The 10,011-nt window shown below is 46.8% G+C and overlaps 1 protein-coding gene across 1 annotated transcript; it reads left to right on the top strand.

The window, feature by feature from the left end:
• Nucleotides 1-723: 723 nt before the first annotated feature.
• On the top strand, nt 724-6,806 carry Bystin. Its single transcript, XM_035453629.1, has 6 exons — nt 724-830; nt 3,834-3,972; nt 4,239-4,372; nt 5,576-5,736; nt 5,865-5,967; nt 6,461-6,806. Exons 1-6 carry the CDS (start codon nt 739-741, stop codon nt 6,804-6,806), a joined length of 975 nt encoding a protein of 324 aa, XP_035309520.1. The 5' UTR covers nt 724-738.
• Nucleotides 6,807-10,011: the final 3,205 nt, after the last annotated feature.

The following is a 10,011-nucleotide window of genomic DNA, read 5'->3' as shown; positions in this document are numbered from 1 at the left end:
TTGTTTGATTAGAGACCAAATACCACTGCCTGGCCTTGGGGCCTTCCCGATTGGATGTACTTTTCCTTTGTGGTCCTATTGTCCTATTTCTGGCTCTGGCTCCTTAATGCCCAACAGTAATATTATTAAAGTCCTTTCTAGGATATGTGACACACACTTCCTCCCAAATTGCCCATCCAAAGCCTCATCACAGTAATCTGCAGTAATCTAAGTGCTTGTGGTGCTCCCTGCCTCCACCATGGTTTTAGTTTTAGTACATGATGTAGCTCTGTTGTGTAAGCAGCATAGTGGGGAAGAAAGCAAGGTTAGGACCTGAACTGCCTGCTATAGGCACATCGACTTTTCTGTCCCAATTTGACCTGGGTATAGTGATAGTGCCTACTTCTTGAGGTTGACTGGACTAACCAGGTTACATTTGTGTACTGTAGGACGGATCCTTCTAGATCACTGGAGACAGCATGTCAACCATTATTTACTAGCATCACTCTGTTTCATGTGTTGTATTTTATCTCTCAAGATTCCAAGTCACTGGGAACAGAAAGACAGTTTGTAACTCTCTGTTCCTTCCTTGTGCACATGTGTATCTCCAGCACCCTGGGAATGCAGCCCATGGCAGAAGTGGACTGACTCAGGAGCCCCATGCTTATCATTTTGTCTTCCCTCTTTATGGCTGGGAGTGCCCAAGGAAGAATCTGAGGATGAGGATGAGGAATGGCCCAACTGGAAAAGGCAGCCAAAATGACCAGTGTGGACCACCAAGCAGAGGTGGTTGTGGACCCTGATGATGAACGGGCCATTGAAATGTTTATGAAAAAGAACCCTCCTACAAGGTAGGACTTAAGAGTTGGGACAGTAGATACTGGTAGAAAGTTACCACAAACTAGTTCCCTGGCCAGCTTTTGGTCTGAGCATTGCCAGCAATAGAATACCATCTTGGCCAAACCTTCTAAGTGGACCCGAACCAGACTCCAGACAGCTCCTCTTTGGTCCTTCTCATGGAGAACTTCCTGGATTACCCAGTTTGCTCTTGGCATGCTACTCTCAGAATTTAGGCTCCCTTTAATCCAGGGCTTTCTGTCTCTGCGCTGGCATTTGGGCTGGATGGAAGCTATAACCTAAGAATCTTCTTCAGCTGTTGCTGACATCTCCCCTCTAGATACCAGAAGTGATAATGAAAAATTATCCCAGGCATTGCCAAATATCACCACAGGGGTAAAACTGCCTCCAGAGAGAACCACAAATTCATCCCCATCTAGTTTAATTGCTGCTTCTAAAACATGCAGGTATTTAGGCTGCCTGTGGTCAAATTCTTGGGCAGATGTATCTGGCCTGGTGGTGGGCAGGGAAATAAGTCTAGGCAAAGGGCCCTCATCCAGTTTATTCTGACTCTGCATAACGTGTGTCCGTTCTCAGTTCTTCAGAGTGTGGTATAGTCCGTCTCTTATCACAAATGGGAAGTGATGAGGGGACTATGGCTTGAGTGTGTAGAATGTCGAGAAGAGTCCTCCCAGATGGATTCTGACAGCTCTAATAGAGGTCACAGTGTGGATCTGGTTCATGTTCCTGTCCCCAGATGGCTCCCAGGCCCACCTCATATCTGCTCTTTCATGATTCCGACAATCTTAGCAGATTGGGTTCCTTCGATCTGCTGTAAGTGACAACAGAGTAGAAAGGGGGCTCTGAGTTTCTGGGCCCTTGGTGCTGGCATCTTCAGAACCAGGTCAAGGTCTTTGGGAACAGCCTTCAGAACATGGCATATGGAAGGGACTGTGAAACACTGTCAGACGGTATAACCTGGGGCACATGGAAGAGAGTGTGAAGCACCCAAACTAGAAGTTGAAATTTACCTTGTCCCCTATAATGCCTTAAGACATTATTTGGATTGTTTACCTCTGAGTTTCAGGCCTATGTCTGTGTCTGGGAATAAAAGCATCTCCCATCAGACGCAGTGGTGGCATACGCCTTAATCCCAGCACTCTGAAATCAGAGGCAGCTGCATCTCTTGAGTTCAGGGCCATCCTGGTCTACAGAGCTAGTTCCAGGACAACCAGGGGTACCCAGAGAAACCCTGTTTTGAGAAAAAAAAAGCAGGCAGGCTTCTGCCAACATCGTACTGCAGACCAAAGGACACAGATCTGGAAGTCTGAACAATGTTGCCTGGAGGCTAGAACCCAGGGCCTCATCTGGCCTAATCACTGAGTGACACCTCCAACTGAGGGGCAACTTTAAGTATGTGTCAGTGACCTTAAAGATGTCATCAGAAGACTATAACCTGCTATGATGGTAATATGTTAAAATTTTCCTTATTTGTTTTACTTCATGTATATGGGTATTTTTCCTGTATGTATGTATGTCATGTGCATTCTCAGTGCCCATGAAGGTCCAAGAATGTGAGAACAGGAGTCACATCCACTATGCAGATAATGGGAACTGAACCCAGGTCCTCTGCAAGAGCAGTAAGTGCTCTTAACCACTGAGCTGTTTCTCTAGCCTCAGGCTATGGTAATTTTGAATCCTCATTTGATGGCTTCTGTTCAAAGAGGCTTAAAAGGCCGAGGAAGCAAAATGGCCAGGCAGGTGAAGTGCTTCCTCCACAAGCCTGATGACCTGAGTTCAATCCCCAGAGCTCACTTCAAGGTGGAAAGAAAACTCAGCTGCATAGAGTGGTCTTCTGACTTGCACATGAGCACACAGCAATAATAATCAGGTTAAAGGGGCTGGCTCAGTAGTTAAGAGCACTGTCTGCTCTTCCAGAGGTCCTGAGTTCAATTCCTAGCAACCCCATGGTGGCTCACAACCATCTGTAATGAGATCTGGTGCTCTTTTCTGGCCTGCGGACATACATGCAGGCTGTATACTATACATAATAAATAAATTTAAAAGAATAAAAATAATCAAGTTTCAGGAGCAATTGAAAGAGGCTGAGGAGGATGCAGTTGGTCTTAGGACTATTTCTGTGAGTGGGGAGAAGGTGGTGTTGTAGTCTTCTCAAAGAATGAAGCCACCTGGAGTCTTAGCAAGGGATGGAGATGTGTGGCGTACCCATGAGGCCAGAGCTCCAGTTTGTACTCTTGATACTGCTCACCATTCTGCCAGCAGTGGTAGGTGTGCTTGAAGTAGGCAGCCTTGGATGCACACTGACTCTAGCCTGATAGTACCAAGTGCTGCACGTGCAGGCTTTCATTTTATCCTTTAGTTGACTGGACAAAATATTCCTGTTACTGTCACCACTTTATAGCTGGGAAACTGAGGCACAGAGGAGTAAAGTGACAGCCCCAAGATGATACAGGGGAGAGAAGAGTGACACCTGAGCAGAACTGACGTCAGAGTCCAAGGACCTAACCTCCACACCACTGTTAGCTTTGTCTTAAATGCAGTGACATTTGGGTCCTTCACTGTCTGCAGTAATTTGTGAAGTTTGTCGTCATCCAGAGTTGTAAGTTTGTTGCTTGTAGCAGCATTTATGCTCTAAAACTAGACCAATAACACAGACTAGATGACCCCTGTGCAAGGGTGACATGCTCATTTGTGTAGCATTCCTGATTTGTTTGGGGACTGTTTTGTGGCTCCTTTATTCCTTTGAGACAGGTCTCACTATATAGTCTTGGCTGACCTGTAATTCCCTATGAAGACCACCACACTGGCCTTAACCTCACAGAGATCTTCCCAAGTGTTGCCCTTAAAGGCTCGTGCCACTATGGTTGTCTGTCTGTCTGTCTGTATGTCTGTCTGTCTGTCTGTCCTTCCTTCCTTTCATGAACAGGGTGAGGGGACTTTAGAGCTCCCTGGAGAGTGACCCTAGTTCTTCACCCTTGTCCCCTCTGTCTCCATAGGCACACTTTGGCGGACATCATCATGGAGAAACTGACTGAGAAGCAGAGAGAGGTGGAGACAGTCATGTCAGACGTGTCGGGCTTCCCTATGCCTCAGCTGGACCCCCGGGTCCTGGAGGTCTACAGAGGAGTCCGGGAGGTAAGGACTGTGAGGGCATGTGTGGTGGGGAATACTAACAGGAAGCCTCTCACACATGGCACCCGACGAGTAAGCCATGGTGGGCAGGACAGGAAAGGACTGAGGCAGAACTAGTGGGCTCAGGGTCTTCTCACTAAATTCTGGTCACCTGAGAAATGAGCCTTTTGGGGTTGCTCTGAAGATAAGTGAGGCCACGAATGAAAACGCAGGGACGGGTCCAGGACCTCAACCGTGGGTGCTGATGGCTCTGCCTCCCTCATCTCCAGGTGTTATCCAAGTACCGAAGTGGGAAACTGCCCAAGGCATTTAAGATCATCCCTGCACTGTCCAACTGGGAACAAATCCTTTATTTCACTGAGCCTGAGGCCTGGACTGCAGCTGCTATGTATCAAGCCACCAGGTAGTGTAGATGGGCTGGGTGGCTGACTTGTGGTTTAGGGTGTGGAGGGTAGACTCTGCCTCTCTCAGTCATGTCATTGGCCAGCCCATGGCTCTCTCCCCTGGACTTGTCCCTACTACTCCCTTAACTTCTCCTGCGTTTTCAGGACAAAGTCCTGTGGTAGACTTCTATGGGAAGGGCCTACCTAGCTTCCAGGATACAGCCCTGGTGTGAGAGAGTAGCTTGAGAATTCTGATTCTCCGTTGACCTCAGGTCCCTCCTGGTGGAGAAAGAAGAGTAGCCAGCAAAAAAACTGGACTGTGAAAGAACCGCGAGGTGCCTTGGTTAAATAATGCACAGAAGGCCATCGGGCTAAGCAACAGCACTGTATGAAAAACACTAGGTGCCAGGCAATGGTGGTGCACACTTTTAATCCCAGTACTCAGGAGGCAGAGGCAGATGGATCTCTGTGAGTTCTAGGCCAGCCTGTTCTGCAAATTGAGTTCCAGTACAGTCAGGACTGCACACAGAGAAACCCAGTCTCAAAAAAAACAAAAAAAGAAAGATGCTAGGTCTGGAGAGGTTGCTCAGTGGTTAAGAGCTCTTGTTCTTCTAGAAGACCTGGGTTCAATTCCCAGCACCCATGTGGAGGCTTTCAACCATCTCTAGCTCCAGGAAATCCGATGGGTACCAGGCACATATATGGTACATAGACATACATGCAGGCAAAGTAGCTCCTCTTTAAGCTGACCTGGTTGTGGTGTGCACACTGTTATTCTTTTGCTTAAATTAGAAATGAAGAAGAGGCACAAGTTAGACATGAGACTAAGACGTTTAACCAGACGTTTAAGCCTGGTAGAGTAGAGACCAAGAAAGCAGAGGAACAGGGTTAATGGCTGACCGCCATGGGCGGTTGCCATAGAGAGGCAGAGAGAGTGTAAGAGAACAGAAGAGAGTGTAATTGGGCAAGGGTCTGTCTGTCTTTTAAAGGGGTCCTCTACACCTATGTGCAGACTTAGTTCCCATGGAACCCTGGGCTGACCAGGGTACTGCCTGAGTGGATTCTGCCAGGTGACAGAGGCAGGCCAGCATAATGCCTGAACCTTTCACATACCACTTCACATACATCTCTCTGAAGTGATATCTTACTCTAAAACCTCTCTCATGCATGGTGATACTTAAAAGGCCAGGGCCAGACGCTCTTGCAAACTACCACCTTGCTAGGATTTTTGCCGCTAACCTGAAGGAACGGATGGCTCAGCGCTTCTACAACCTTGTCCTGCTTCCCCGAGTACGAGACGACATCAGTGAATTCAAACGACTCAACGTTCACCTCTACTTGGCACTCAAGAAAGCCCTGTTCAAACCTGGAGCCTGGTTTAAAGGTAAAAACCCAGAAATAGGAGAGAAAGGAAGGGTCAGGACTCTGCTTGGCAACTGGCTATATCCACTGTTGGCCCTTAGATGATGGGGTTGCTGGGTACTAAAAGTCCCTGTATATGACTCTGCCTAGGAATCCTGATCCCATTGTGCGAGTCAGGCACATGTACCCTCCGAGAAGCCATCATCGTGGGCAGCATCATCACTAAGTGCTCCATCCCTGCATTGCACTCCAGGTAGTGTTGGTGAGGTCGGTGGAGAGTCACATAGTAGAGAGGCCAGTTCTTTGGCAGGAGGGCAAGAAAGGAGAATGAGCTATGATTACCTAGAGTCTGTGGCTATTTAAGCCAGCGGGTATATGATTTGCTACAGTAGAATAGAAGCCTTCGAGGGCAGGATCCAAAGAACTGGCACATAGTAGGTGTTCAGTAAATAGTTGTTGAATGACGGCATGAATGAATGCATACCTAGGAAAAAGGTGTGATAAATGGTGGAGTGGTGAGACGTTTAGACACACTCTCTATAGTTGAATGCAGGGATTGTTTGCTATCCCAGCCAGAGGCAGAAGTGTGAGAAGGATGTAGACAGGCAGTAAAGAGAATGAATCCCAGGAGTGTAATAATGAGGAGATGAGGGGACACCTTGGGAATGCTCTAGGTTAGGGTCAGTCTGGGGAGACACTTTGTCCAGCGCCTCTCCACTAGTCCTTAATGCCACCTTCCCTCCTAGTGCGGCCATGCTGAAGATAGCTGAGATGGAATACAGTGGCGCTAACAGCATTTTCCTGCGCCTGCTGTTAGACAAGAAGTATGCGTTGCCATACCGGGTGCTAGACGCCCTGGTCTACCATTTTCTGAGCTTCCGGACGGAGAAGCGCCAGATGCCTGTGCTCTGGCACCAGTGCCTCCTGACTTTGGCACAAGTCTACAAGGCCGACTTGGCCACGGACCAGAAGGAGGCCCTCCTGGAACTGCTTCAACTGCAGCCCCACCCACAGTTGTCTCCGGAAATCAGACGTGAGCTCCAGAGTGCAGTCCCCAGAGAGGTGGAAGATGTTCCTGTCACCACGGAATGACAGCGGTCAGCTGTCTTGGTCCAGGGAGGATAGGAGGACACCAAGAGCCCAGTTGGTGACCAACAATCTAGTTAAAGACCTAGGTCAAGGCACTGAAGGCTTACGACGGCATCTGTGGCTCCAGTCCTGGGCAGGAGGATTGTTCTGGTTGGCTTTCCCTGCCATTCTAGGCTTTGGTCCCTGTTCTCTTCTGGAAGCTAACTGGAGTTATCTGATGTCAGCACTCCCACAACCCAGATGGTTCGTGGTATGAGGGCTGCTCTCTCCAGTTACTGTGTCAGTTCACTGGGGTGTGGATACAATACAGTCAGTTATTTATTGAAGCTCTGTGTTTTGGTCCAGTCCCTGGAGATTCCTGCCTCCCCTGTAGCGAGAGGTGAGAGTCATTCATGGTTCTTTCTGTTCCCTGTTCAGAGGAGTGGGTTCTTAGTGTCCATAGAACCCTCACCTACTCTGTTCCTCACAACTGTCTATCTAGACTCCCCTTCCTCTCCACAAAGAGCACACACACACACACACACACACACACACACACACACACTCCCTACCAATGACATGTTCATGGGCTAATTTGGGGAACACCAGCTTCTTCTGGTGTTCTGCTGGAAAGGACATAGTTGCCCTATTGCTCTCAGTGGAGAGACTGCTGCAGGAGGAGGCCATCTCTCTAGGAGGAGACCAGCAAACTCAGAAGTCCAGTAGGTTTCTTCCTTGCTTTCTGAACAAGAGCTTTAGACTGGTTAACAAACCAGGGTCAAGTGCCTATTAGTATAGCTGATGAACAAAGAACAATCTTTTTCTAATGGCTTAAAATGTTTATGAAATTTTAGTTGCAGCCAGGCATGGATCTCTAAGTTTGAGACCAACCAGGATTAACTATACAGACTATACAGGACTAACTAACCCTATCTTGGGGTAGGGGGGCACATCCATGTCCCAGCCATTTGCATCACAGCTGACAACTCCCAAGTCATTCTGCTACAACACTTTTGCTTTTGAAAATGTACGCCTGTTGCAATCCAGGTCATGTATCTGCAAACAGTTTCAATCTGTTGAGGCATTTTTGCATTTGCTTATAGTTTTAATTCATCTTGGAAACAGGAGGTAAATGACAGAGAAAAGTACACCTAGCTCAGCCAAGCCAAATGACTCACCGTTTTGCCACGTCTCTACCCGTTTACCTCTCTGCAGTACTGCAGATGGGAACCAGAGAAATTATTTCCAGACACATTCCTACCCTATCCATTGCTTGTTTTTTAATGTATATGAGCACTGTGCCTGAATGGCATCAGATCCTGAGACTAGAGTTACTGATGGTGCACGCCTTTAATTCCAGCACTCGGGAGGCAGAGGCAGGTGGATCTCTGTGAGTTCGAGGCAGCCTGGTCTCCAGAGTGAGTGCAAGGATAGGCTCCAAAGATACACAGAGAAAACCTGTCTCTGAAAAAATATGCCAAAAAAGAATTTCTTCTTAATACTTTTCCCCCAGACAGGGTTTTCTCATAGCCCTGCCTATTCTGGAACTTCCATTATATTCCAGACTGGCCTTGAACTCAAGAGATCTGCCTGCCTCTGTCTCCAGTGTGCTGGCATTAAAAGCATGCACCACCACAGTCCAGTTTAATTCCATACTTCTTACACACTATTCCAAGACTTGAGAATATGTTGTGAAAACCCGTCAGCAGCAAGGAAATAAAATTCATTCATACATAAAATCCTCATTCACATTTATTCATTTTCACGTCCCCTTCTTTCTCTTCTCTCCCCCTCCCCATTATTTTTCTCTCCCTCCTTCTCTCCCTTTATTGTGCTAAGAATAATTCCAGAGCCTTGTGACCTAGGCAAGAATTCTATTACTGAGTAAAACCCAGCCCTCCCATTCTCTTAAAACCCTTATTTACATCAATCAATTAGTCCCAAGTACTACCAATTTAAAAAAATGAGTTTCAGATAGGTGGTACATACCTGTCATTCCAGAACTAGGGGAGGGCTTGGCCTACAAAATATGTACTTGTTTAAAAAAATGTCAGGACTGTTCTAGATTCTTTGCTAACAAAAGTTCTTATTATTTGAGAAGAGATCTAGGAGCTGGGGAGATAGCTTAATCAGGAAGTGCTTGCCTAACAAGCAAGAGGATCTGATCTGGGTCCTTTCCACCCACTAGAAGAAGGCAAATATAGGGTTTGGGAGATGGCTTGGCAGTAAGGAACACTGGCTGCTCTTACAGAGGACCTGAGTTCAGTTCCCAGAACCCCACAGGTCATAACCACCATTAACTCCAGGTCCAGGGGAGCTAATGCCTTCTGGCCTCTTGAATACCAGATACACACATGCATGCAACCAATGAGAGTTAGTGTGAGAGAGAGACAGAGAGAGAACTCTGATTCTCCTGGACCGGGTGATGTCTGGGGCAAGAAACTCAAAGACTGGAAGGGACATGGTCTCTAGCAAGACTTTTTTCCTCTCATTTTGTTTCTGCCTTGTTGCAGCCCATTCCACATGGCTATAACATAGTAGATGCTTGGCTAATACTATAAAATACAGAGCCATTTGGCAGCCAAAGCCAGGAACATGCCACACAAAGAACAGAACTCTTGACTCTCTGGCAGTCTGAGCTTACTGCTCATAGCAAACCTACAGATAAGAGAGACTTTTAGACTTTCTACAATTTTTTTAATATCCAAGACTAATTAAGAAAGAGATTCTTCATCTACTACTTTTTTTTTTTGCTTTTCAAGACGGTTTCCCTGTGGCTTTGGAGGCTGTCCTGGAACTAGCTCTTGTACACCAGGCTGGCCTCACATAGATCCACCTGCCTCTGCCTCCTGAGTGCTGGGACTAAAGACGTGTGCCTCCACCACCAGGCTCTTCATCTACTTCTATATCCAGTCAGTTTCATAGTTTGGAGGTTTCTGAAAACTCAATGATGCATAGGAATGGGTAAGGATTGAAGACAAACCATGATTTAATATTGTTATTAAAATAATGCCAACTTCAACAACTTCTGAAAAGTCTGAGCAGTTCCAAGAATTCCTGCAAAACACTGTTAAGGGGTAGAAATGCTAAAGCCATACTTGGATCAACATTTAGAAAAAAATGCTCAAACGATAGATGGGGGTGGAATGAGACAAGAAAAAGGAACACCACTGCATGCAGTGTCACTTAAAACAAAGCCAAGACATTTCATCAGCATAGCTGATTGTTG

The sequence above is a fragment of the Cricetulus griseus genome, unplaced genomic scaffold (assembly GCF_003668045.3).
Source record: "Cricetulus griseus strain 17A/GY unplaced genomic scaffold, alternate assembly CriGri-PICRH-1.0 unplaced_scaffold_1, whole genome shotgun sequence".
Lineage (NCBI taxonomy): Eukaryota > Metazoa > Chordata > Mammalia > Rodentia > Cricetidae > Cricetulus > Cricetulus griseus.
This window is presented reverse-complemented; position numbering and strand designations above follow the sequence as displayed.

Coding starts and splice junctions, on each gene's coding strand:
- Bystin (XM_035453629.1), top strand. CDS start 739: ATGACCAGTGTGGACCACCAAGCAGAGGTGGTTGTGGACCCTGATGAT. Junction 4,373..5,575: donor GCTATGTATCAAGCCACCAG/GTAGTGTAGATG, acceptor CCACCTTGCTAG/GATTTTTGCCGCTAACCTGA. Junction 5,968..6,460: donor ATCCCTGCATTGCACTCCAG/GTAGTGTTGGTG, acceptor CTTCCCTCCTAG/TGCGGCCATGCTGAAGATAG.